The sequence below is a fragment of the Phalacrocorax aristotelis genome, chromosome 18 (genome assembly GCF_949628215.1).
Source record: "Phalacrocorax aristotelis chromosome 18, bGulAri2.1, whole genome shotgun sequence".
NCBI lineage: Eukaryota > Metazoa > Chordata > Aves > Suliformes > Phalacrocoracidae > Phalacrocorax > Phalacrocorax aristotelis.
The window spans coordinates 5,190,210-5,217,553 of record NC_134293.1 but is presented as its reverse complement, the minus strand read 5'-3'; the positions used below and the strand labels follow the sequence as shown (position 1 = coordinate 5,217,553).

Here is a 27,344-nt window from a genome sequence, read left to right as displayed (position 1 = left end):
TGCATCTCTCACGCTTCTGAGGCAACCACATTCATTAAGAGCCACTAAAAAACTGTAAAGGTCCAAATTACCTGGTCTTGTTACGCTTTATCCTATTCTGAATTCAAGCAAATGATGGAACAGGAAGAGTGTATTAATATGTTTATATAAATAGTGACTCTTCTCAATTAGCTATAAAAAGGTGATGCTTCAGGCAGCTGTTACAATGCATCAGGCAAGCAGGAGCTGCCATTTTAACAGCAGGACTGTCACAAGGCCTGTACCATCCCGTGCAAGAAGTTAAGAAACATCTTTACAACTGGAAATAAGACACCTGAAGAGACAGAACTTCCAGTTTTTCAAGAAAATGTTTAATTTTCCACTTCTATACTCATATTTTCCAACTCACGATTTGAGATAACATTCTTGAACTTCAAAAAAAGGGATTATCTCCAATTTAACAAATGGGGAGATGGAAGGAGAACATGCGCCCACACGCAATCACAGAAGGCACTAGAGCCGAATAACTGAGGCATATTCCCCCTAAGAAAATGTCTCATAACCGTGAGACTGCAGAGGCAGAAGCGCCGGCTCCTGAGCAGGTGACTGCCACAGCCAGGGCACATCCCACAGCTGAGCGTTACAGGACAGCAGCACGGCTCTTAGGAGGGCAAGGGATTTTCCTTCTGTGTTTCTGCCAACGCTGGCGTCTGCTCCTCCTGATCTTTCTTCTTTTCCTGTATCTCATCCAACACAGTTTGAACCCGCAGGTGTGATACAGAATCCCTAGTTTCAACACCCTGATGATCCTGTTGTGCGACCTACAGTTAAAGACAGACGACGACAAAAAAACAGGGTCGTAAGAAGTTTCTGTCGAAGCATGACTGCAGAGAGCAATAGAAAGCAGTTTGTATGTCCAAAAACAGCTGATAGAAAAGTTCTAAATCATGCTTGGATTATTTTGAAGATACAATACAGTGTCAAGGTATCACTAGGGCAAGAAATTTAAAATGAGACTGCTGACCTCAAGCTAAAAGGTGAAAGTTAGTGATGTCACCATTTCACATGCTCCTTGGACAGGGCACTTTAAGCAGAACCAATTTCTGTTGAGGAAAGCACTACACATGCTCGTCCCAGAGATCATTGGATAATGAGGAGAATGGAGAGCATATTACAGAAAATAATAAATTAATTTAGCTAATGGAGTTTAAAATTGCAGCTTTTATAAACAGCTCTTGTCCCTTCTTCTTGAGGGTGTTCAACTAAAAGGACAGCATTCTCAGAAGAAACAGTAATCAGCAAGTCATGAACAAGGTAAAAGATTTCTGCTCAACCCGATGTGCTGTTCTAGAAGCATCTCCAGTTTGATTTTTTTACCCCGGTTTTTGTTGACAGTTACATGACAATTGCCTGAAGTAACGAGGAAGTAGACTCCACATGCCCAAGGAGCATTTCCCCTCCTGTACCTCAGGGAAAACAAAAGGCGGTGGCAGGACACTTTGGACAGTTGTTTTGTACAGTTATTTTCTTGGCAAAAGTGTAACAACCCCCAGACTACAGAACTGTCTTGCTGAGAACTTAATTCAGACTAATTCAACATTAAGGGCCTGGGAGTGAAGTTTCTTGTAACTATCCAAGTAACTCTGTGGATACTTCATACTTACTTTATCTGTTCCTCTTCTCTGTAAAATTATCCCACTGGCTAAAAGGGCTTTTCCTGTTTCTTCAAACAATTTCTCCTCTTGAATTTTTCCTTCTTCTTTCAGTTCATTGAATTTCTCAACAAACCTAGATTTCAAGATTGTGTTTTTACTCTCAAATAGCGTGTTGGTTCATTGACTTAAGAGGAGAAAGGGACAAGTTTCAGAAACATTTCTAGTTTAATTATCAATAAATCTTACCTCTGGCAAGTAGATTTGTAGTTTGATTGCGACAGGTCAAACGGTCTTGGACCGCTGCCATAAATTCTGTAAAACTTCCTATTGAAAAAAATAAAAAGTTTCATTTTTCAAACCATCAAAAAGGGATACGTTCTTGGAATAAAGAAAGATCTTGAGTCAGTTAATTTAGCCCACAACAAAAAAAACATTCGCATAACTACTTCTCCTTTTTCCATTAGCTATTGTGTTATACAAAGATATTCCTTACAGAATTTTTTAATTGTTTTAATAAATTCTAGTTAATCTTTGCCACCAGAGGAGAACCATAACTTCCTCACAGAGGGTTTACATTAGCCCACCCAACAGGCTTTACAGGAGGTCTGTGCTGTGCAAGCATCTGCCTTTTTCTTGCAGCCTTTCAGTACTTAAAGGGGGACTACAGGAAGGGGGCAATTTCTTTAGCAAGGCCTGTTGTGACAGGACAAGGGGTGATGGCTTTAAACTAAAGGAGTGTAGATTTAGACTGGATATAAGGAAGAATTTTTTTACAATGAGGGTGGTGAAACACTGACACAGGTTACCCAGAGAGGTTGTGGAGGCCCCCAACCCTGGAAATGTTCAAGGTCAGGTTGGACAGGGCTCTGAGCAACCTGATCGAATTGAAGACGTCCCTGCTCATGGCAGGGGGTTGGACTGGATGGCCTCTAAAGGTCCCTTCCGACCCAAATCATTCTATGATTCTATGATTATCTGTTGTGGATGAGCCTCCACCTGAAGTGATGCCTTTTGCACCTCTGCCAGCGATTATAAATAAATGGAAGATAACACGGCAGAAACACGTAATGCCGTTTAGCCACGAACATAAACAAGCAGAGAAAACACCGCCTGAAGGAACAGCGACAGCGAGGGCCGCTGTCTCCCCTCCGCAGGGCTGGTGACGAGAGGCAGAGGAACGTCTCCGGTGCACGGCGGAGCTCAGGCACCCCTCGGCGGCCGTCCAGGGAGCCAAAGCGGCCACTCACGCTCGCACTTGGTCCTCCTGGTAGAAGATGGGAGGGATGACATCCTTCACCTTGCCGTAGCGCGGCCGCGGCAGCCGGTAGACGGGCTCCCTCAGCGGGGGGAAGGCAGCGTAGACGTCGAACCACAGCGGTTTCTGGATCACCCCGATGCGGAGCAGGTTGCGGGTCCTGCCGGGGGGGAGAGGAGGGGCGGGGAGAGCTCAGGGGACTCCCGCACTGCCCCGGCCTTGCGCCTCCCGCCCGGGGGACCCGCCCGGCGCCTCCCAGGCAGCCGCAACGCCCGGTAGCAGAACACCCCATGACCGCCTGCCCTCCCTCCCTCCTTCCCTCCGCACCGGCTGAAGACGCTCCCGATCTTCTGCATGCGGTTCCCCGCCATGTTGGCGCCGGCGGCCTGGCCTCCCCTAGCAACGCCTCCACGCTAGCAACGGCTGACCTCCCACCCGGAAGCGGAAACGCGCGGCCTCCGCGCCGCCGACCGAGCCGCTGCCAGGGCACGCAGCCAACAGCCGAAGGCCGGTGGAAGAAGGCGGCGCCGAGGCAGCGCCAGCCGATAGCCGAGAGAGGGCTCAGCCGGATCGTGTGGGTGTGTGTCCCGCCCCGCAATTTAAAGGGCCAGCGCCGCCGACCCCCGCAGCTACCCCCTGACCTAACGCGGACACGTGGGGCCGAGACCCGCCGACCCGGCTGAGCAGCGCAGCCCTCCCGCCTACCTCGCAGCCCGGCCGTGGCTCCCAGGGAGGCGGAGGGACACGGGGACGGGAGCCTTTTCCCTGGGGCCGGGTCTCCCCTCGGGGCATGGCCGCTCTCACCAGCCCCAGCCCGGGAAGGACGAGGAGTCCCGAGGCCTGTGGAAAGCCACATCTCAGGAAGCCCCTACTGCCATGTCGTGCACCCGAGGAGGTGGCAGCAGCATGGGGACCCCCCAGCCCGTGCCTTGTCCCCACCAAGGGCTTGGGTCGGTCCCCCGCTGGGGGGTCTGCCCAGCACCCACCGTGCCCATGTCGGCTCCCCCTGAGCAGCTCGGGAAGCCAGTGCTCCAGGAAGAGCCAGGGCCGGGGAGCGCCAGGGCCGACCCCAGCAGCCACCACTAAAACCCTTGCCTTCATCCCCAGCCCAGCCTTCAGACGCACTTGCACCACCAGCAGCTCTGAGCATCCATCCTCTGCTTCCAAATTATACCCACTCCTCCAGGGCCAGAGTGCAGCTCCGGGGACCTGGGAGGTGTGAGGGGGTGAAGCAGCAGGGTTTAGGGTCATAGCTCTACAAGAGGTGCTGTGGACTGGCAAAAAGGAAGGGCCGTGTCCCAGAATACCAGGGTCTTAACACCAGCCCTGGAATAAGATGACACCAGTTGTGCTTCCCTAAAGCCCCCCTGACCTTAGGGCTGTGAGCACCGGCACACCAACAGGGGGGATAAACCCCAGCCACAAAGGCAGCAGTTGTCACCCCGTGGCACTTGCTGAACATGTGCAGAGCCTGGCAGGGCGGCCCAGCTGCCGTCTCCGGTTTCTGATGGAGCCGCTGGGGCTGCCGCGCTGCCGGCCTCGGCTGACTGCTGCGGGTGACAGGGGAGGACAGCTGCCCAGGATGAGGGGCACGGTCCCAAGGAAAGGAGGAGCTGCTGTCGCTCATGCTGGCTGGTCCCACAGAGAGGAGACACATCAGAGGTTGCCATTGCATGCTGTGCCTGTGTCTCCTCAGAGAAGTAATTTCTCTCCATACAGCACGAATGATGTCCCCAGAGGCCAGGGCTTGTCTTCTCCACCCGTGGCATTTTACATCTGCCCTGTCCGCTGCCCTCCAAGCTGAGCATCACTATGTCCCCATGGCAGCCAAGGAGCTTGGGGACCAGTGGTGACATTGGGCTGCAAACCATCACCAGCAGCAGGATGTGGGGAAGATCAGTCTCGCCCAGTTACCTTTTGGTGTTGGGTCTCACCCAGGTGGAGACCAAATGGTGGGATTTGCTGCTGTGGTTTGCACAAGCCTTATCCAGGGATTGCACCGTGGCCTGATCCTGCCCTGGGCAGCCCCAGCACTGCTTGCTGGGCCCAGGAGGTGGCAGCAGATGGTGCCTGGCTGCCCAGCACAGAGCCCCAGTTTGTACTTTTTACCTTGATTTATAAAATCCAGCAGCTACACCCAGGCTATTCGCCCTGTGTAAACAGCCTTCCCCCAGTCAGGGTTTCCACCAACTTGACTTGGGAGGTGTGCGTGGCAGCCAGCGATGCCTGGTCACTAGGTGCAGCCCTTAGCTTGGGAATGAGCTGACAGGAAAAAAATACATCCCTCCTCCTATCTTCCAGCCTTGGGAAGGAAGGGGGCAGTAAATTTCCACCGCAGACTGACAGCCAGCAGGTACTCGGTGCTGGCCTAAAACACCTCTAGCGTTTGCCACCATCTGACCACAGTTTTAAGTCCTGGGCTTTTTCTCAGCTGCTGGTTTTCTTAAAACACAGTTTTGAAAGAAAAACCCTTGTCCTGTAGAGCAAAAGAATTCAAAAGGCAGTTGCTGGGACCGCTCCAGGGCTGCATCTGAGCTGCTCAAAGGACTGGGCAGGCCCTGATCTTTTCAGGTCTTTGAAAAAGTCCTGGCTCCCCCCGTGGGCTCGTGACAGCTTGCTTGGCCGCCACAGGAAGGCAACATCCAGGGTTTCTCCAGCATTTCGATGCTTTTGACATTTAAGGCAAGAATGCCTTGGCTTTTTCCAGCATCTTCTTTCACAGGGAAGGTTTCCAAGCCACACGTGAGGCTGGAGAGCTCTAATCCTGCCAGCAACCGAAAGCTGCTCCCGGGCAGCTGGCACAGGGCAAGCTGACTCCGGCCCCATCCCTACAAGCAAGGGGGATGTTCTGTCGCTGCCACCCAGGGCTGCCCATGAAGCGCCATGTCCTGCAGCCTCTGCGGCTCCCCACCACCGGGAAATAACCCTCCTCCTGCGAGTCCTGGGCTGCCCACGGCAAGGGGAGGTGGAGGTGTGGAGCGGTCCCCATGGTTCATGGCCCCTCTGGTGGGACACTGCCTTGCTAAGGCTGCCCCAGCAGGTATTCCTTATGGATGGCACAGCCTGGACAGGCCAAAATTCCTGCTTTTCCCCAAAATGAAGTGCTTGAGACCAAGGTTTTGGGTGCTGGCTGGGGACACGGGGCCAGCTCCTATAAGTGGGGCTTGACGAGCACCTGCCCTTCCCTTGCTCACTTTTGGGTCTATATGATGCTTTTTGAGCCTCCAGGAGTTTCTCACCAAAAGTTTTCCTTCCCCAGCCTGTTGCTGGGATCATGAGATGAAAGGAAAGCCAGGGTCAGTGCTGAGCAGGCAATTCCCTACGGGAGTGGTGCTGGGGACCAGCCGCTTTGGGAGCAATTCCACCAACGCCGTCCACCTCTGCGCTCTCCAGCTTCCCAGACCCAGTGATCCCCCCAGCTCAGCACAGTACAGAAACATGCAGGGCTGGAGATGAATAACATGTATTTCAGAAATAATTCATTATAATAATGTATTTCCATTCCACCAGGAGACAACGCAAAGGAGCCAGACTGCCTGCTTGACAGACGCGGAGGAGTTGCTGTGCGATAGTTAATGAAACAGTTTAAAGAAAACTCACACGCCCCATCCCCGAGAGGCTTGTTATTTTCAGAATGAAGCGGGTAAGCCACAGCATTTTCCCTTTTCCGCTCTTTCCTGAATGGCAGGTCCCCACACACGTAGCTGGCCACGGGCGTGCTGGGAGCTTCCACAGGGAGCCATGAGCAGAGCCACCCCTGCCAGCGCAGGCTGGTGGTTCTGCTCTCCAACACGCTCGGTGCCAGGATGATTCCCCCAGTGCAGAGCCTGCCCTCGCAGCCTCTGACCCTAGTGGAGCCCTTGGCATTGGACCCTGGCTGAAACCCTAGTGTGGGGACAGCAAAGGGGAGTGGTGGGTGCCCCGCGTGCCCACCATGCTTTGGGGTGACGTTGCTTTGCCTGCCGAGGTGAAATAGCGGGGAAGGGTGCCAGGGCATCCCCAAAGCATCCTCGCCTGCCCCCGGGCTTTTCCCGAGTCCTGGGCTCTCACTGCCACTCACTCACCATAAGCTCCAGGTGCTCTTGTGCTCTCCCACACCAGGCACCAGAGGGAACCTGCTCCTGAACCAAACATCCTGCCAGGTGGAAGCAGGAACTGCTCCTGGATGGAGACAGAAGCTCGCCAGCGATGGGTCTCTCTCTGCACTCGCTTTCTCAAGAAAGTCATCAGATGCAAATTCTGCACCAACATGGGCAGGGAGGCAACAAGCCAGGGCAGCTTTTGGGCATCTGCAGCCGTGAGGGGTACAGCTAGAGCTGGGCTAGAGCTGGCATTTCCCTCCCAACCCCGATTTCTTTTTTTTCCTCCCTGTAAAGAAATGTAAGCAAAAAAAGCAAAATACAGCCAAATGTTAAGAGTACAACAGGACAGGACTTTATTATATGAATTACTATTAAACATCTTTAAGAAAAAAATCACTTATGGAAATAAATTCTAAAATAGCAACACTCACAAACATCACAGATTTTTTCGTTTTGTTTTGTTCTTTTTAAACATTGTATAGAAGTGATACAAACGTCACTGAGAATTGTACATTTTTACGTAAGAAATGCATTTTGGCTCCCAAGCCGGTTTGAGTGGCCTTTCTACTCGTTAGACCTGATTTTTTTTTTTAAGGACATAAAAATAATCACTCTTCGTCCTCCATTAAAATGATGCTTTGTGCCTCCAAGGTATTTTGAAATGGCTACAGTGACATCATTCAGAGAGGCTTTGCCTAGCCTAGGATATTTAAGGGCAAGTCGTTAGACCGTGTTAGCAAAGACATCCCCAAGCCCCCGCGAAGCGTACGCTGCCAGCCCGCTGCCAACCCTGTGTGCTCATGAGTGCTGTGCCCACTTTCAGCGCAGGACCCTTTGAGGTTGGTGCGTGTTGCCGGACTCACCCAACACAAAACCTTTGCTGGCAGGGCAGGCAGAGCCAGCGAGGCCAGGGCGTTCGCACCCACCGCATGCAGCGAGCACAGGTTGCACGGTGACACCTGTCCCCTCCCCACAGCCCCCACGCTCCAGTTCATGCCTCCCAAGCTGCCCTTCCTCTCCCTGCTTCCTCACAGGACAGCCCTGCTCTCTGGCGCGGGCTCCGTCGGGTCCCGGGTAGCACTGCAGGGAGCAAAGGATGCCGGACACCTCAGGGATGTGCTCAGCCAGCCCAGCCCGAAGCAAAAGCAAAGGCAGCCTGCTGCCTCCAGGCTCCTCTCCACCAGCAAACTACCGCTGGGTTACAAAGATGACTCGGAGGCAATGTGTCAACTAATGTGCAGGCTGAGCAGACAGGGGAGAGGAAGAACAGCAGCATTTACCGCTACGCCACTGGACGCCGTTAAAAGCCAGTGGTTCCAGCAGGACTGACCTGTGACGCGATGTGAAACGTGGCTTGCTCAGCGCTAGACTGCCAAAGAGAGCTCAACGCGATCCCCCGCAGCCACGGCACAACGCAGCCCGTCCTCCAGCAAGGACAAGGAGCACAGCAAACCCTCCAAGGGCTCAGCAGTGGGAAGACATGCTGCAATCGCCCGGGCACAAGTACCTCACTGCCTCTCTTCCCTGCGTGCCAGACCAGCCCTCCAGTAACAACCTCCTTGGCAGGGAGAAGCAGAATTTCCTTCCTGCAAGAGCCTGAGCTCCTGCCCGACTGCCTGTCAGTGCTTCCTGCACTCATGGAAACTTTGCTGAAAGTTAAGCCCTCGGTAGCTAAGAGGCGCTGGAACATTGACAAGCTGATCTGGTTCCAAGCTTGATTTTCTTCCAAATATGCAGAGAGCTGCTTTGGACTGGGAGGGAGTAACGGCAGCCTCCTACAGACCCCAGAGTCAGCGGAGGGTAGGAAAGGAGCCCCTCCTCTCTCTCCACCAGCCTCAGGCTGAGAATAAAAGTCCCACCCAGGGACTAAAGGGCCTTCTGTTCCCAGCAGCAAAGCCCCAGCTTCACACTTTTCCCCTTGTGCCTGCAGATGCACTTGCACCCCGAGCCAGGCAGGGACGCACACCCCTCCAGACACCCACCTTACCCCACACAGCGCAGAACAGCCCGGTGCAAGGCACACTCTGTCTCTCCAGCACCTCCCTCCACCCGACAGCCAAGCATGCAGCAGGGAGCAGGGCAGGCGGGGAGCCTGCATGCATCGAGCCAAGGCCAGCATGGCTTGGGATGGCTTAACCTGTCAGCAGGGCTGCCACGCCTCAAGGGATGCTCCTCTCTCCTTCCTTCAAAAGGAAACGAGCAGACACCAAAGCTGGGATTGGCTCGGTGGGGTGGGTCTTTTGCTGCTTTGATTTTAGGAACCCAAAGCTCGCTGGGAACCCGAGGCGCTTCCAGCCCCGCACAAACAGCCTGCCCTTGCCCTCACCACCCCGGGGTTTGGCTAAACCCCGGTGCTGCTGGGTGCGCTTGGCTTGTGCTAACAGGGCAGTACCCAGACCCCTCGAAGCGGCCCTGGTCCTGGCCAGACACCAGGGAGGGGTTGAAGCACATGGGTCCCCACCGATCCCCGCTGCAGCTGCGGGGGCGACAGCACTCAACAGGTGCACCGGCTGTGCCGCTTGCGGGGAAAGAAATCTTGGCGTCCACTTCAAAGGCATGCGGACTCCGGGTGGGTTTGAAAAGGAGCCTGTCGGGAGCCAGCGCCTGCAATGTGGGCTTTTGTTACCAAACCCCGCGGAGAGGCAGGGAAAACAGTTGCGTGTGTGTTTGATGGCTGGGGTTTCTGCGTCTGCCGCCTTCGCAGCTCCGATCTTGCAACATTTGTGCTGGTTCGCAGGAGCCAGAAAGTGAAACAGGCACGTCTATAGCCACCTCCTGCATTTAGCAGTAAACAGATTATGCTGATAAAGAAGCAGAAAATGTGCTGGCGGGAGTGATTTCTGACTTTACGCTCATCACTCATTACTTACACAGGGAAGGAATTTGTTTACGTAATTATTTTTAGCCTGACAGCATCTCGGAAAGCTGCAATGATTCAAGCGCTGCCTGCCAGCCCTCCCAGCCCTCCACCATGCTCCCCGGTGAAACGAGCCCCCAGGGCGGGCACGAAGAAGGATGCTCTGCTCCCGCCACCCAGCCAGCCCTGACCCTGCACCAAACCCGGCAGCGCTCACAAGCCCTTGTGCAAACCCTCCGTACCAAAAACGCCTCCGCCAGCCTCAGCTGCAAACCCCCCAGCTCGGGCTTTACATCTTACCTATCGCGAGGGGCACCCCCAGAGCCACTGAGCGCCCTGCCTGGCGGCCAGGACCACCAGCAGCACACCGGCGGAATGTGTCCTGCTTCGGCAGCGAGGGTTAAACTGATGCGATATCCAGCCCTTGGTGCTGCCCCGCTGTCCTGCCCCGCGGCGGCACCAGCCAGCCGGGAGGTGAGCCACACCACGGCCCACAAAGCGTCCGGACTTCAAGGCAGTTTTAGCAATGCCGAAGGCAAAGGTGTAATTCAAAGTGAAATGCCTAGGAAAAGAAGGCCTTTCCTTTTATAAACAATTTATATTATTTGACTATTACCTGATCTGAACCTCCGCTCATTACTCCTAGCAATAGTAGACAACAGCTGTTAGGTTCTCTTTCTCACATGTTTTTTTTTTTCCTGTGTGCGCAGAGTAAAGTTACATCAGATCGCTACAGAGATATGTTCAGGAGTGCTCCAGCCAAGCAGATCCCACATGTGAATGCATCCTCATTAGTACAACTGATTTTCATTCCTCCTGTGATGCCACTCGGACCGAGAGAGCAGGCGGGACGCTGCTCCTCCCAAGTCTGAGCTCCACTGCCTCCTCCACCACAGCTCACATCAACTGCTGGCACTTTTTTCCTTTTTTTTTTTCCTTTTTGGCTGAATTGCTAGATAGGAGTTGTTTTCAAACCGCTGGTAAGAAAACATTGCACCTCACTTCAATACTTGTACTTCAGAGGAGTACAACAGCAGAGGGGGAACAGCCAAAAAACTGGGTTATCTGTTGGGTGGTTTTTTTTCCTTTTTCAGCCATCTTCTTATGAAGCTTTGTGCACGTTCTGTGCCAGCAATAAACCCCAACGCTGGGACCTGGAGGGGAAGCGAAGGGGAGGGAAGGAGAATGGCACATGCTCAGCCTCAATCCCGCTGCAGCCAGCACCGGCACCGGCCCATCATGGCACCCAGGGCTGTTACCAGCTGCAGCACCACAGCTACCAACAGGGCTTGTCCCCACCCGGACACGCTCTGGACCTGACCCTGGCTCCCTCCTTCAGCCAGGCAATATGGATGGACAGGGCCGTTTGCACACTCACTGGGAAGCGTACATCTCCAGGTGCCTCTCACCATTTACTGCCCTTCTTTTGGCATCTCCTCCTCCTCACGGAGCTGCTGCCTCCGTGCTTGGAAATCTTCATCTGAAAGGCAGAGGCAGGCAGGAGCTGTCGGGGGCTGTAGCCGCTTCCACACCAGGACACCAGTCACCACACCACAGTCCCAGCCCCAGCAAGGTGCCCCAGCGGGGAGGCAGCCTGGCCCATGCCCTGGGGCAGGGATTTCCTCACCCAGACAATTCCCAGGGACTGGGATGCAGGGACTCTACCAGAACACGCCTGAGAACACTGGAAGGAAGTTTTGGCTCATAGGGGCATTTCTGCCACGCAGTCGCAGCCGAGCCACCCCTGGGGTGGTCCAGGCTGGCACAAAACCCACTGCCAAGACCCACCTCTGTGCAAATCCGACTGATGACAGATTTGCCAGGACTGTGCTCCAACCCCACGTTACACACCCTGCAGGGCTGCACACCCCCGCTGCAAGCCCTGGAGGCTCCCCAAAAGAGGAGATCCCATCCCTGGTCACTCCAGCAAGCACATGTTCGCAGGTGAGCCACATGGGACCAGGGCGATCCCGCTTGGTGGGTGGCCATGCCCTGGCACAGACCTCATGGCAGCCATCCCCAAGCAGGGCAATGGTGTGGGGCGGGACGGGGCTGGGCACCGCAGGACCTCAGCTACCGGTGCTGAGCACAGCACACCTGGCACAACATGGCATGGCACGGCACAGCATGGCATTACTTACCGCATGAATGTCCTTCGACATCGTCGAGAAGATTTGCTGTGGAAGCTGCTGTCCCCAGCCTGCACCCTCCGCTAAGAAAAAACAGTCATGGGGCCAGGACATGGCCAGGGCATAACAATCACCCTTCCCAGCCCACGGCCCAGCTGCAAGAGGCAGCCAGGAGGCTCCAGCCAGATCACGGCCTTGGGGAGTCCCCAGGAGCACCTGAGCGAGACCACTCCAGCTGTGCTCCACCCCCCGCGCAGTTCCCCAGCCACTTTTAGGATACACCTGGTGCTTTAGCAAGTGTTTTCTTTTTGATTTCCTCATCTTCGCTTTGGAGAAGGCTCTGGCAAGTTCAAACAGCTTCTTGCGCGTGGCTGGAAGGAAGCAGCCCGTTGAAGGTCTCACCCCAAAACCCTTCTCAAAGCTACCAGGGGCGATGGGGAGGAGACAGCCAGGGCCAGCGGCACAAGAGCCACCTGCACCCCAACGCCCCACGGCAGTGCCCCGGGTTTGCCCGGGAGCACCAGGGCTGTGCAAGGCTGCCAGGCTCAGAGAGCCGGGTCCTGCAACCAACAGGAACACGCTGGTCCCTGGCAGGGGTGCTGCTGTTTTTACCCTTTCACTAGAATTTTCATGACCTTCCCTACCCATGACAGACCCACATATCCCCAGTGTCTCAGCTGGCCGTGGCCCGAATCAAGCTGCCCAAAGACTGTCTGTTTTGCCGCAGGAGAAGCGGGCTGTGACTTGCTAAGAGGAAACGATTAGAAAAGGGAGAGTTATAGCAAACCCTCTGCTTGGTTTTCTAGGATTCACACAAACCCTGCTCAAAAATTCCCCTATTCCCCAACACCACCTGCATCCTTGACTCACGCCACAACACACACATGCACCAGGGACAGACGGACAGTGCAGAGCTGCGTCATCAAGACCCAGGTCTCCATCTCCTGTCTGTTGTGCTGGCACCCAGTCCCAGCGTGCAGCACCAGAGCTCCCTGTTGCTGGTAAGGGCCAGGAGGAGAGCACCACAGGGTGGGGATGCTCCAGCCCAGGACTGTAAAATGCAGACAGAAACTCAACCCCAAAGCACGGCTGCCAGGGCCGAACACTGAGCACAACGTGCTACTGCAGCGTGCAATGGCCTGTGCCTTGCCCGCCGACGCGCCAGCCCTCTGTGTGACTCGCAGGGTAATGGGGACACGTGTGCCCAGCTTCCAAGAGAGGTGACAAGAAAACCACACACAGAGGTACTAGCAGACGTGCGCGTGCCAGCTGACGTGCACGCACAGGCACACGCACGCAGAGCGGGCATGCTGCGTGAGTGAGGAGTGCTGCAGCGCTTGGGCGAGCGCCAGGCAATGCTGCCGGCTCTTCCCCTGCCCACCCTGCTCCCACCGCCCCTCCAGCCCTTGCAGGCGTCCCGCTGCCAACACGGAGCCTGCAAAACAACTCACATTTTCCCATGTGTTTCAATTTGTCTCTGAATAAGGCATCGTCAGACACGGCACTGCCGGCCTCGCTGGTTACAGAGGGGACTACGTCACCTGGAAGGCAAACATCTGGTCACCGGGAGTGCGTGCGTGGCGAGGGGAGGCTCAAGATAAATAGTTTCCATGACCCAATTCCAGCGCTAGTGAAACACAGCCCTGCCACGAGCAGAGCTGAGCAAGAGCAGGCAGGACGAGGGCACTGGCACGCTGGGGCTGGCTCTGGACAAGGACCCTCGGCAGATATAACCCCCAAGACTGTGGGTGCAGAGAAGCCAGCTTGCAGCACACCACCAGCACTGCTGCAGAGCAGGAGGACTCCTTCTGTGCTGCTCCAGGGACAGTAGCCCCAAATTGCCCCAGGCACTAATTGCACTCTGGGTATTAGATTGCGCCTATGCTCATTACCCGGGACGGCAGGGCCACCAGATCAGGAGCAGAAGTTTAGGCACCCCAGCAACTCAGTCAGGTGGACCAGAGACCCCAAGAGCCATGTCCTTGTGACCCTCCCCACGGCCCATGCACCTTCGCTAGGTCTGGGTGCCCCCAAAGCGCCGTGCACCCGGCCAGAGCTCCACCATACCACCCAGCCACTGCGTCTCGCCCACCCCCGCATGGGGACATTGACAGACACCAGCTCTAATTCTGAACCCGGGCAGCTGCTCCACTCCCCGAGGTTAATCAGGATTACCCAGGAACAGTCATTATGCCTCCCAGGCACAATCCCCAGCTCCAGCCAAGACAAGGGAGGGCTTTGTTTCCCCTCGGAACTGGGTCCCATCTCCCACCCACGGGGATGGACAGAGGCAGAACACAGGAGCACCTCCATGTGGGGAGGGAGGGAGGGCAGCAGCACCCATCCCCATCACCCACCAGCCCCTCTCCCGCACTTGGGGGGCAGCACGGAGGGATCAGCCAGTTTCCTCCCCCACAGCCACCTTGGAGGCAGCCGGCAGTGGCAGAGGGCTGGGAACACAGGAGCTGCAGAGAGGTGATGCTCACATGCATCTTGACAGTTACCTGATATTACAGAGGAGAAACCAAAGTCGTTGCTGACAGCAACACTGGTCGATTTGGATTTTTTTGACTCATATTTCAATCGATCTGAAAAACAAAAAGCCCAGCGCCCGGCTCGATCAGACCCTCGAGGCAGCGCACACGGCTCTGCTCCCCTCTCCCCTCACGGCCCCCATGGCCGCAGAGGGGCAGGCTCACGTCAAGGGAGGGAGCTTGGACCTCGCTTCAGCACAGCAACCACAGGCACTCGTCAGAGCCTGCAACAGCAGGCGGGAACACTCCTCTCATTGCAACAGAGGAACCACCCGCCCTCCACAAGCACACAGTGAACACACGGGTGGTTTTCCAGCCACGGCATCCAGGGGCAAGCCCTGCAGTGAAGGTGCTGCCAGGACTCTGCAAACCACCAGCGAGACCTCTGAGGGAGACAGCCCCTCGGCTGGGGGACTCGGAGCCGGTGTCAGAACAGGGAAAGGAAGGGCAGCTCTTCGGTCAGTAGCAGCAAAACCACTGACACCCTTGAGCCTTCCCCGTGGTGCCAGGTGAGCAGCGACACAGAGCACGGTGACAGGGAAGGAGCAATCATGGCAAAACTGCTCTCCAGTTCAGGCCCTGCCAGCACCTGGGGAGCGCACACAGCCAGGGAAGGCGCACTGGCTGGGCTGGCCTTGGAGGACATTTCCAAGGCTCCTTGCTGTGGATTTTGCTTGGCTTTGCCAGAGACACTGCAGAGAGGTGGGCAGGGGCCTCGTGGCTGGCAGCTAAGCACCAGGAGCAAGAGCCCAGGGAGCAGCCCACTGCCCAGCGTCAGCGGGTCGGACCACCTGCCACCAGCCTGGCTGCATCCTGCGCTGGCTCTGCTTTGGCATGAGCAACGACGCCACAGGCAGGGCAGTGCTGCCGGCAGCCAGTGTCGTGGGGGGACATGCACCCAAAAAGCAGAGGCACAGGTTTCTGAAGGCACTTCTCACCTCTCTCCAGGGCAAGGAGGAAATCCCGGTTCCTCTGGAGCTCCTTCATGAACTCTTCGTTCTGCAGGAAAAGCGCGATCCGCTCGTCCTCCAGGTACTGCTTCCACCACCGCTCCTGCTCCAGGGAGCCCTGGCCCTGTGAGGCGAGCCCCCGCAGCACAGGCTGCCGGCAGCCGTGGGAGCCCTGGGCAGGAGGCAAACACGGCAGAGGTCAGTCAGTGGTCTCAGTGCCTGTGCCGGTGTGTGCAGGAGGATCCCTGCAGCAGCGCCTTGGGCTGAGCTTGGCCTTTTGCTCCTCTCTTACGCCGCTGCACCCCCAGCCCCAACAGCATCGACTGCTGCTCCCCAGTGGGGTCCCTCCCTCCTACACCCAGCGCCCAACGGCCCAGGGCACTGTCCGCCCAGCTGGGCTACATCCAGGATGGTGCTGCTGCAAAGGGGACAGGGCACCACCACCTCTGCCCAGTGGGAAGGAGGACAGGGTGGAGGCAGGAAGGGACGGACATCCCACACGGCAAACGGGGACCTCTCAGTCCGGGGTCAGCGTGGCATGGGGAGGAACTGCTGCCTCCAGAAGAGCTCCTTTGCAGAGCACAGACTTGCAAAGATTTTGAACTTTAAACCGTGGGGTTGAGCCAAGACAGAATGTGGTGTGGAGGCAAGGGAGAAGGGTCTCAGCCAGCGTTGCTGCTTTTATTTCCTCCTATCTAAAAAGCAGAGACTGCAATTTCCTGATGACAAACGTCCCTGCACAAGGCACCTCATGCTCTTCCCCGGCTCCCAGTGCAGTCGCACCTGGGGAGCAGCAGAGCCGCACTCTACAGCCACAACCTCATCCTCGCCTACAATATTTATCTGATTTGTAGCTGCTCTCAGAGAGCCATAAAAAGCAAAAGCACACAATTACCGGGGAAAGAAAAGGGCAGCTGCTCCTTTCCTCCCCCTGAGCCCAAATGAATTGGCACATCCCTATTCCCAGAAAGGTAATATAGCCCACAAAGCTCAACTTGCAGGGCAATCATTTATAAAAACGTGGCAGGCTGCCTTCGGAGGCAAAAAGGGAGGGAGGAGCCAATGCACAGGGAAGCCAGGGTGCCTGCAGCCCCCCTCCCAGCTCCTTGCCATGCCAGGAGGGCACTGGCCCCATTTGCGGGCTGGCTTCTGTGTTAGCAGAGAGGCCAAGGGATGCCCTGGGGATGTGGCATGCACCGAGCCAAGCTGGGTGCCCAGCTCAGTCTGTGCTGGTGCTGCTTGCTCCCCAGAGCGTGCTGCCCACTGCCTACCTGGCTGAGGGCAGAAAGGCACCTGCAACCCCAAGTCTTGTGGCTCCAAAACCACCACGAAGCACATGGGTACTCTGATTTCCCATGGGCAAATTCTCTGGTTTGCACTAGATCTTCCACCCAAGTTACACTGCATCAGCCCTGAGTGCCCTGGCAGTGCTGCTCTCCCCAAGAGCATATGCTGTTCCTGCTGCTCCTCAGCAGGGTAGCAGGTAAGATTGTTAAAAAAATTAAAATATTAGGTGCTTATTGCAAGTGGCATTTCTGGCATTAACGGCTGGTCTAACGGCAGAAAAAACATCAAAGCCTCGCTGGAAGATTCCCCTTTCACACCTTGCTCACTTCAGTCTCGCCTTGAACAACAAGGAGCGCTCCAAGACTTTCGTTATTGTCCTCACCCAGCAGCCAGATGCTTTCAGAGCTCTGACGCTGCAAGCTCAGGGTGGCTGAGGACCAGGTTTGGTGCTCCATGCCACACCGAGGAGCTGGGTTGTGGACTGGAAGGGACAGCAACCCTCACCTGTGCGCCAGCGGTCTGCTGGGGCAGGATGCGGAGGAAGTCCTCGGGGAGGTTGCCCAGGAGTGGCGGGTTCCAGTTCCTGTAGCGCCCAGGTGCTGGGGTGCTGCCGGGCCCTGGCACATCCGTCCTGCGGGGCAAGCACAGACAGCACCTTTGGCAAGGGAGAAACCCACCGACATGTACGGCAGCAGTGGGGCACAGGGCCCAGCATGCCAGCCCCCTGCCTGGCTACACCAGCAGTACTGGGAACCACCAAATGTCAGCGTGCCTCCCAAACCCATGGTGTTAGCATTAGCTCGGAGAGTGAAAGGCATTCCTAGCGAGTTTGAAATCTTTGGGAGCTGCTTTTCAAGCCCTACCCCACAACTGCGCATGCTGGATTTCCCTTCTCCTCCCCGTTTTGCTCCCAATCCCAGAAAACAGCCACGTGGGAGCCCTAGCACTGCAGGATTTTGCTTATGAAGCTGATGAATGTCTCTTCACCAGATGTTACACCCAGCCTGCACAGCCAGCAGTGCCTTTGTCCAAGGGGGCTGGCACAGAGGCGGCCAGGGCACTGGCACTTGCTTTCCCACGAGCCCTGAGCCTATGGCCGAGGTGGTGCTGCCACAGGAGAGCCTGCACCCTGCACGGCAAGAGACCTCCAGGGGCTCAGTGACCCAGCAGCAGCAAGTTAAACTGACTCAAGGTCTCTGGTGCCAAGAGCCGTGATGTGCATGGCCCTGGCTCCCCAGCACCTGGTGTTTTCGAGCAGAGGCGAGCGCTCCCCGCCTCCAGTAGCTGATTTTTCCCATTCCATGCGCTGCCAGAGCAGCTTTCCAGGCCCTTCAGCTGTTCACTTTTTAGGGCCTCAAAGGGATTTTTTTTAGCCAGCTGTGAGCTTCATTCATCTCCCTTGGCTTCGTCTCACCCAACCCTAACAAACTGATGCCAGATGCCCCTTGTGGGGGCCAGCTAATGCACAGCAAGTCTCCCCCAGGCACGGGCGCAGGGTGCTTTGCTGGTACCATGAGCAGAAGGCATGGTGCAGCTGCAGCGCGGGGCTGGGTGCTCACCTGGGCGGTGGGGTGGGCGGCGCACGGGGGTAGTGGCTGCTGAAGGCCTGGCTCTCGTAGGCGGGAGGGGAGTACACGGGAGGGGGCTCCTCGTCCGAGCTATCCGGCTCCAGGGTCCGCTCCAAGATCTGCAGGGCAAGAGGACAGGGTGAAGGCGAGCCAGGGAAATGCTCCGGGCTGGGCCGGGGCCCCACATGCAGCAGCAAAACAGGGACAGGACTGGCTGAACGCCGCTGCAGAGAGGATGGGCGCAACCTCCTGGCATCTGTCCCCCTGCACCAGGGTGCTTTTGATAGGGTTTGGAGGTGTTGCTCTCAAGGGACGAGGAAGCACATTTTGGGTGGGTGGATGAGCCTGTCCCTGGGTGTACAGACCGTGGGGACCCTCTGACAGCAGCAAAAGGGTCTCTGTTGGGTTTTGGGGTGGGAAGGAGGGAGAAGAACACTTTGGCTTGAGCCTCAAGCACTGTCCAAGACAAACCAGTCAGGCTGCACACTCCAGATCAGCCAAATCAGGCACTCAAATCTCTGCCTGCCTGCAGCATCCAAGCAGCACCATGCCCAGGCAAAAAAGAGACAGGATGAGACTGACCTGCCCACTCATGATGTGCCAGCTGTGGCGGCCAGGAGTCCAGATAGGGGACCCCCAACCATAGCCACGTGTCAGGGACCACCAGCGGGGGTTACCTCGGGGGGGATGCTGTCCTCTGAGTCCGAGCTGTCATCGCAGCCGCTGCTGTCCAGGTTCATCTGCAGAAGCTGATCGATGGTGGCATCCACGGCACCGTTGTTGGCCCTCAAGACGCACTCGATGATGTCGTAGTCCATGTTGGGGAACATGGTTTTGAAGTCCTCCATGGCCTGGTTGAACTCCAGCCGGCGGACCTGCCTGGCGGGGCGGCTGTTGTTGAGCTCCTGGGCGGAGGAGCCGCCGCGTGAGCTGCTGTTGCTGCTGCTCCGACGGAAGAGGCTCGTCATGGCGGGGCGGCTGGCACGGGGGCACAGTGGCTGCGGTCCCGGCCGCGGCAAGGCGGGTCCCCGCCGCCGCTTGTCACGGGGCACTGCCCCAGCAGCCAGCGGGGAGCATGGGCGGGCAGCGGGGGTCCCGCTCCCCGCAGCCGGCAGCACCACGTGTCAGCCCCCAGCACGCTGCAGCATCCTCCCACCTGCAGAGGGGAGAGGGGAGAAAGTCACTCATGGGACAGAGCACCCAGAGGTGATCCCCATCTCGGGGGGGGATGACACATATTTGATTCAATTCAACCCTTCCAACTGCATCCCCCCAGGACCAGCCCATCCCCGCAGCGGAGCCAGGACACCAGAGCTCAGATGCACGGTGCCCAGTGCTGTACAAATAAAATGCAAGGTAAGAAAAATGGCATTACTTCCACCGCAGAGGGCTCCCCAGATTTAACATTCCCAGGTTTGACATGTATTTATAAACACAGTAAAACCTCTCTTTAAAATAAAAAATGGAGTGGGCCGAGAGACTTTCAGAGCAAGGGGCTAAAATACTTTGCAGCACAGCAAATCGACCCTTGGGAAAAGCCACCAAATCCAAGATTAACGTTCACTTTAAAACCATAAACAGATTATACAGCTACTGCTTCTCATTTGGAAATGCAGGGCCAAATTCAGTTCTGGATTAACTCCACTGTTGAAACAGAATTACCCCAGGAACACTTTTGATCCTTAATATCATTTTCAAAGGCTTTTTCCTAAGCGGCAGGCAGAGAGTTCACGATAACTGTCCCTAAAATGGCATTTAATTCCGAAGAACGTGCCAAGCATATTTCTTAGTGAAAGAGGGTGTAATCAGATTCAAAGCCATTAAGTGGAGCAGTCACCTCTGAAGGTCACCTGGGCTCTCCCCTGCCCGTAGCGAGGCCATGTGTGACAGCCACGTCCCCCGCACTTGCCCGGCCTCGGCTGCTGCACCGGCTCTCAGCCCTGAGCTGCTCCATGGGCTTCCAGAGGCTGCTGAGAGCAAAACCCACTTGCAAAACCTGGGAAACCTGGCACAGACTCTGGGAGAAGGTATATTTTGGCAATACTGGTTAACCCGTTTTTGTCCCCAGGAATAGCCCTTCTTTGGCTAAGTACCCAGAGGAATCGCTGATGCCCCCGGAGGGCAGGGGAATGATTCCTGCTCCATGGGCACACTCTGCTTTCCCTCCCTGGCTTTTTTGTAATCCTGGATGCATTTGCACTCCAGTGCATTGAGTGTGCTGCTGAGCCCCATGAGCAAGCTCTAACGGCAGCCCCGTGCGAACACTGGCACCAGCGCCTGGCCAGGCCCTGCACCCCAGCTCAGGGCAGCAGCCCCCAGGTTGGACACGATGCTGTGGGGCCCTCCAGCTGATGCTCCTCACAGGCACTGGGTGCCCATGCTGCAAACGGACCTCACCGTGCAGGAAAGCAGCTGAGGGCCTCAGGCACACACTGACGGCCCCACGGGGACCCCACCTTCCCCATGGCATTTGCTCACCCCGCGGAACAGGACCCATGGAGAAGCAGTAGGAGGTTCACTGCCAGGCTCGAGGGGCCGTCTCCACACAGCACTGGGAACCCCCAGCTCGCTCCCCATTTGCTAACAAAATGCATTTAACAGGTCAATCAGCCAAGAACAGCCTCCATCCCCAGGATCTGCTCCTGCATGCCAGGAGCCAGACACGGAGCAGCGTTGTGTGAGTGGAGCAGGAACAATTCCGACAGCCCTGCCCAGCTCTACTCACCGAGGACAAATGAATCTGCTGGAGTTAATTAATAAAATACTGCTTCTCGATTCCTCCTCTGCTATCATGACTCATTCATAGCAAAAAGCCGGCATTGTTCACACCTCTGGTATTATACTTTAATTGCAATATTGCATGGCTGGTTTGGTCACACATTAAATTGAGTTATAACACATTCACAGGGTACACATGCTCCTTAAAAGATTTGGCTGCTCCAAGAGGATGGGGAAAGAGCCTGGACATCAAGAGGAAAACAGGTTACATAGGCAAACCTGCCTATGTGCAAACCCGCACATTATCCAGGTATGAAGGTGAGAGCTTCTGCAGAGAACCATTAGCTCAACAATGCCATGCTAGCCCATAAACCTCAAATGGTAAAATCAGCCCCCGAAATCAGGAAATGGGCTTGGAAATACCCAGATCTATTTAAAAATCCTAAGATATATAAAGTAACAAAAAGCAACAAAAAGGTTGGGGGTCTTTGTCCCCCAGCGTTTGACCTTTGAGTGTATATTTTAAGGTTGTCTCTGTAACCATGAAGGCTGGGAAATCCCATTTACCAAAGCCCCCCAGCCCACCACACACCAGGTGCTGGCAATCCCCCTGCAATCCCTCTGGCCCGCTGGGGAGGGACCAGCTCCTCCTGATGCAAACGCCTCTGTTCTGGGGAAGGCATTAGTCAACGTGACACGAGAGCCTGGGACAACTCATTGAAATCGCAGCCCACGCTGGATAGCGTGACTGAGAGCAGTAACGCGCCGAGTAACGGAAAGCTTCTGGTCAGAAGATGAACTAAATTAGAGATGGGGACAAGATATTTATATGCCAAAAAGGCTCTGCTGCACATCTGGCTTCAAACAACCCTGAGGGATCGCGCTGCTGGGACCTTCCCAGTCCCTGAAATATGGCTGGCGGCTGCGGGACTTGCAGGAGGCTGCTGCAAAGGGTGCGTTCAGCAAAACCGAGGTGCAGCCGGTGCCCCGGCACAGACCAGGGCCACTCCGCATGCCCCTCAGGCAAACACCACTGTGGGCAGAGTTGATGGCAGTGAAACACTGCAAATGCGGGCTTTTAAACCCATATTTTGAAGTCCTGCTGCTAAACCAGAGAAATACAAACCACTACACTGGCATGAGTTAAAATCCAGAGAAGAGCAAGTCACGACATCAGCAGGAGTTAATTTAAAAGACAGACCAGTAGTTGTATTTGCAGAATTCTCCCCAATTCCTGCTTGTACACATTAGCATTGTCAGGTGAACAGTGAGGAGGGCAGTGGGACTCCCAGCTGCCAGCGTGGGGAAGGGGCTCAGCATGTTTCTGGCCCTTATTTCTGTGATGTCAGTGAGGGGCTGGGAAGATGCCAGGAAAAGCAAAATCCTTCAAATTTCCCAAAAAGGAAAGAAAAAAGTTCTGGTATCCGACTGTCAGCCTAGTCACGAGTATGGGCTCACTCAGGGCACGGTGGGGTGTGGGCTGGGCTTCTCTTCGCCTCATGCCCCCTGTTTGCAGAATTAGGCTGCGATGACTCGTTTAGCTGTTGCCTGATCAACTTTCTTCCTGCCTTAAAATAGTTCTTGCTCTGCTATCATGCAAAAAGGATCCTGAATGCTCTTATTCATTCACCCAAACCCAGGCACAGGCATAATCCTTTGCCCTTCTGTTGCGTCCATCACAGGAGGAGCTTAAAGGCTCTGCAAGCTCTGGGTGTGCATGTCCCCATCCCGCGGGTCACGGGGAGCCGCAAGGCGGCAGTAGGGACCCCGGTGGGGCTGGCACTGCCCCTGTGCCCCCACCAGCCCTGGCAGCATGGGGTAAAACCTCCCGTGCCGGCAGGGTCGGCAGCTGCAGAGCACGGGCAGTGCCCAGTCCTGGCTCACCCCGGGGACATGGCAGCAGCCCCCAGCCAAGCCACCCCCGCACCCAGAGGCAGTGGCTGTCCCAGCGCTGACCTGCACCACGGAGGAAGTGCCAGGTGACATCCCAATGCCAGGCTGGGGGCCAGGCACGGAGTCAGCACCAGCCCTTCTGCCACGCCACTGTAGCATCAAACCCACAGAAAAAGGCTCCCACGTTACCACTTTCTTCTCCTACACCAGCTTTCTTCCGAGTGGCTCTGTGCTCTGGGATGAGGGCTAGCACAGAAAATGCCCACACAGGTTTTGCTGTCACCGCCATGCCAGGATGGCACGGGATGCTCTCCCGCACATGTCCACAGTTGCTTTCTCACTGCACACTGCGCTCAGGCACTGGCACACCTTCGGGTCCAGCTCCTGCCTTTAGCTCTCCATTTAAAATAAGCTCTCCATAAAATAAGACCAAACAAAAGCTAACCTTCAGGGAGAAGGCTCACCCCTGCGAGCCCATGGGTGCACCCTGCCTTTTCTCCTGCCCAAGCCCCTTGCCTGAGCCAGAGCCAAGAACAAGACCTCGGCAGCCGCGGAGAAACCCTTAATTACACTCATCAGCGAGCAGATAACGCATGCCCGGCCTCGGGGAGCACGTCTTCCTCTGCTGGCCAGCATCCCGCCTCTACAGAGCTGGTTTTCGCCCAGCCCTGGGAGCCTGTTACTCGATAACTCGCAGAAATGGACTTTTCACACTGAGGGACAGCCTGAGAGGCTGTGAGTGCTTCACCTCAGCTCCAGCCGGGAGCAAGGATGGTGCAAGGCACAGAGGAGGGTGCCTGCAGCTCGGCCATCGGCCGTCCAGGAACAGCATAGATGAGCAGCTGGGTAATCCCAGGGGTTGGTCAAACTGGTAATGTCATGCTGGAAACAACAGTTGCTCAGCTCTGTGAGGAGCGCAGCCCAAAGGGAGGAACAAACAGCTGTAAAAGCACTGGGACTGATCTCTCGCGGCCCTCGCAGCTCAGGGAAGAGCCTTAGCACCAAGTGCAAAGGAGAATATTCCCTTCCCCAGTGTCTGCTGCAGCTCAGACAACAGATGGGATTGCTCAAACACCGCTAAACCAGCCCAGCCCTTTTTCCCCTTCTCTTGCCACGCTGCATTTGTAGATCACCCCTGCAAACACGCCAGAGCCAGGACACCCCGTTTGCAGCCAGGTCGGGGGTGACACCATTGAGCGCTTGTTCCCCCCATCCCGGCCCAGCGCTCCCCTGAGGGCACCCATCGCTCCGTGCCGGCTGCGAGCCCAGGCCCGTAATGACTCAGCTGGGGCATGAGGAGCAGAAGTGCAGAAGGCATTTCCGTGCACAAGATTATCTGGAGATGAGGGCTGCCAATGCCCCGGTTTCTGGAGGGAAGGCTCTTGGAGGAAATCTCAAAACTAGGGAGGTTAAACCAGAAACAGCGGCTTTGGCCAGAGCAGATTTGCAGAGCTCTGCCTGCAGCCAGGCCCCTGTAAAGGGATTGCTCAACACAGGAACGAGAAGTCCGGGAACACGGTTGCTCGGCAGCTGCAGGTGTGACTATAATAGGATTGAAATTGTGATGAAAAGTAAATGACTGGGAACAAAAATTACAGTAGTGTCTTATCAGCAAACTGAAAGGCAGAGCACATGCCGAGGATGTGCAGGATGGGGCCTGATCAGTCTCTCCAAAATCCCCTCCATCACCTTTTTGACTGCCTCAGGGGATACACATGCACACCTCCCAGAGCCTGCAGCCTGGGAAAACTACTTGCAAGCAAATCCTTTTTCACAAAAACATATAAGCACCTGAGGATCCCCTTTAATACTTTTTCTACCACGTATTAAAATGGCTGGGTTTAAGCCCTTTTCAAAGTAAAAAGCAATCAGGGAGGCGAGCAGAGGTAAGCCCTATTTGAAAACCTGTGCAGCACGTACCTCTCTGCAAAGCAAAATTCCCCTCTTGGCTCCAAGAGTAGCATTCAAAGCCAGAGCAGCAGCCAAAAGGGGACCAAGGAGAGCCATGGATTCTGGTCCCAGCGCTGGGCATTGTCAGTGTTACCGCTCAAGCGCTCTCACCTGATGGTTTTATTGAGGAGCCGGTAGCCAGGCCTGCACTCTGAAATGCACGATAACCATGTTTAAGAGAAGCACCGGCTGCCGCTGCCTCAGGGCACCCATTGCTCACCCAGCCTCGGCCAGCCATGCCATCCTGCTGGACAGATTTATGAGGACCCTTTGAGAGCCGACCAGATGTCAGCCCTCCACAGCACCCAGCTGGCTCATAAACCAACAACACCCAGCTAAAACCCGGGGGCTGCACTCAGCCAGGACAGGAAAGCCAAGCAGGGCTCTGATGGGAACCCCTCGCCCCCCTGGAGCAGCATCCACCAGCGCCAGGATGCAGCGGGATCCACAGGACTGCAAGGGGGCTGCCCAGCTCCGGTGGTCCCGGCGCTGCTGGCCACACCGGGACGCCCCCAGCCCTCTCTGCCAAACGAGGGCAGAGCCATACCCCTGCCCTTTGGCACTGTGCCACACTAATCCCCAGCTTTCACACATTTGCCATGCCAGAATTACAGCCCCCGCCCCAAACTAAGCCTATATTAATGAGGTAGCACTAGATCTTAATCAAAAAGTCGCCTGCCTTGCGAGGCTGCCTTGCACTGGTTTCGTTGAAGGTAATTTGATCTTGGTAGGACGACATTCCTAAAATAGTTGAGGGAATTCAAACATGAAATAAGGTTTCCAGGAAGGGATTAAAAAAAAAAAAAATAGGTCAAGCAAGTGTGAGCGATTAAAGTAACCCATCATCCCTTTGTATGGCTTAACTGCATCTCTGCTCAACTCTATCTTGTATCAACATGTAATAAATTAGATGCAAGTGGTTTCCTAAAGAAAAGAGGCTGATATAAGATGATTCCATGAGGTGGCTGAGCATTGGCAACCTTTCCTCCTCTGGCTTTCACCACTGACATCAAAACACGCGTCCCAACTGAAAAACCAGCTTAGCTCTTCTGTGAAACTGCTACGAGGAGCACGCGCTGCCTGGTGCAAAGGCGCTCGCAACAGCAACAAGGTCCAGCTGCCTCTGTCCTGTGGGAAAGCCCTGCGCCCATTGCTGAACCCCCTGCCTCACTTTACCCACCCATCTTGAGCCTCTCAGGAGGGAAGCCCAAGCACTCCCATGCCCGCTCACATCCCCCCCGGCGCCAGCCGCAGCCGTCATGCAAAGCCCTCACACCATATGTCACACAAACCCATCTTTAACCGCTTATCCCTTCTTCTCCCTTTGTGCTCCCAGCTCAGCACAAAAGCACCACGAAGCAGCAGGGAGTGAAAGAGAATAAAAATTCCTGCGGAGACAAAGGTGTGCAGCTATCCCCAGGGCCGGTCCCAGGTCAGGGAGCACGGAGTCAGCCCTGGGCAATTTTCGGGTTAGATTTGGTCAGTGAGCACCTAACAGGGAGCAGGCGAAAGCAAACCCAGGCTGGGGGCAGGGCTGGCCCTGCTCCCCAGCTAATTAGCGGCACTGATTCACAAATGCTGATTTGCCATTTTAGGTCAAGGGTCAAAGAAATTAAAGGACAGGAGAGCAAAAACAGAGAAAAAGCCTGAGCAGAGGCAGACCCTTCCCCTCCAGCTCTTTGCATAGCAGGAACACACTGTGAATGGACTGGAATGGACTGGGATCAGACAGGGCTGACTCTGTCCCAGCCCAGTGGTGCAGAGCACCTCTGCAGGATCTGGCCCTGGGCATCCCACTAAGCCGGGGAGCCCGCAGGGACAGGCAGCGCAGGCCAGGGCCGATGCAGGCAAAAGGCAGCACCGAGGTGCCTCTCAGCCACCAGCATCTCCGGCGGCTGTTCTGCCATCAGGGTTTAAGGGCCATCGTTTAACATGTAAAGGAAAAAAAAAGAAAACAAATGCTTATTGATTCACCCAAGGCTTGGTGGAACAGTGAGACCCCTTGTTTCTGTGGAAACAAAATTAGTCGAGTAAAACTCTCGCTGACAACATGGAGAATTAGTGACCAGGACAGGCCCCTGGCCTTTAGGGTCTGGTAAGAAGATTTAAAAGTGATCACGGCACAGGCTGCTGGCAAACCCTTCCCTTGGGGCACTAAACCACAGCCTAGAAGGAGGAAAGCCCCTGGGTTTCCACACCATGTGCATGGTGAAACCCACTGGGAACACTGGGGGGATCTGCACGGGAAAGTCCTGCACCTCCGTCACCACGTCTGCAGCTTCAGGTGTCCCCGGGCACAGGACGGGGGCGGCACAGGGGGACAACAGGGAGATTGTGATGAGCAGACAGGAATAAGCTGGTGTGAAAGAGGGGAGCCACAGGTGTTCGAAGCCGTCGCCTTCCTGTGGTTTGGATTTTTTACGACAACTTGTCCGTATTGATGAGCAGGCGTGCGAGTGCAGGGACTCTGCAAGGCTGCTCATCAGC

General features: G+C 55.7%; 2 protein-coding genes and 1 long non-coding RNA gene across 10 annotated transcripts in view; 1 reads left to right on the top strand and 2 right to left on the bottom strand.

Moving 5' to 3' along the window:
• Positions 1 to 328: 328 nt before the first annotated feature.
• MRPS23 (mitochondrial ribosomal protein S23) lies at positions 329 to 3,373 on the bottom strand. The gene is made up of 5 exons (XM_075113295.1): positions 3,217 to 3,373; positions 2,882 to 3,049; positions 1,881 to 1,958; positions 1,644 to 1,767; positions 329 to 800 (listed from the first exon to the last, which is right to left on the bottom strand). Exons 1-5 carry the CDS (start codon positions 3,258 to 3,260, stop codon positions 642 to 644), a joined length of 573 nt encoding a protein of 190 aa, XP_074969396.1. The 5' UTR covers positions 3,261 to 3,373; the 3' UTR covers positions 329 to 641.
• Positions 3,345 to 9,494, top strand: LOC142066163 (uncharacterized). Its single transcript, XR_012663619.1, has 4 exons — positions 3,345 to 3,467; positions 6,149 to 6,317; positions 6,400 to 6,532; positions 6,991 to 9,494. It is a non-coding gene; the product is annotated as an uncharacterized LOC142066163 (long non-coding RNA).
• Positions 7,301 to 27,344, bottom strand: part of CUEDC1 (CUE domain containing 1) — a 26,332-nt gene continuing 6,288 nt past the window's right edge. For 3 of the 8 annotated variants that reach the window (XM_075113286.1, XM_075113287.1, XM_075113291.1), the window contains exons 2-11: positions 18,974 to 19,452; positions 18,288 to 18,415; positions 17,233 to 17,359; positions 15,430 to 15,613; positions 14,462 to 14,545; positions 13,409 to 13,498; positions 12,238 to 12,328; positions 11,970 to 12,028; positions 11,207 to 11,308; positions 7,301 to 10,982 (exon numbers count right to left, since the gene is read on the bottom strand). In XM_075113286.1, coding sequence (XP_074969387.1) covers positions 11,241 to 11,308; positions 11,970 to 12,028; positions 12,238 to 12,328; positions 13,409 to 13,498; positions 14,462 to 14,545; positions 15,430 to 15,613; positions 17,233 to 17,359; positions 18,288 to 18,415; positions 18,974 to 19,264 — 1,122 coding nt within the window. In that variant the 5' untranslated portion in view covers positions 19,265 to 19,452 and the 3' untranslated portion in view covers positions 7,301 to 10,982; positions 11,207 to 11,240. Of the gene's footprint in view, positions 10,983 to 11,206; positions 11,309 to 11,969; positions 12,041 to 12,237; positions 12,329 to 13,408; positions 13,499 to 14,461; positions 14,546 to 15,429; positions 15,614 to 17,232; positions 17,360 to 18,287; positions 18,416 to 18,973; positions 19,453 to 27,344 lie in introns of all 8 variants that reach the window. The other 5 variants (XM_075113288.1, XM_075113289.1, XM_075113292.1 and 2 more) reach the window with 3 other exon arrangements.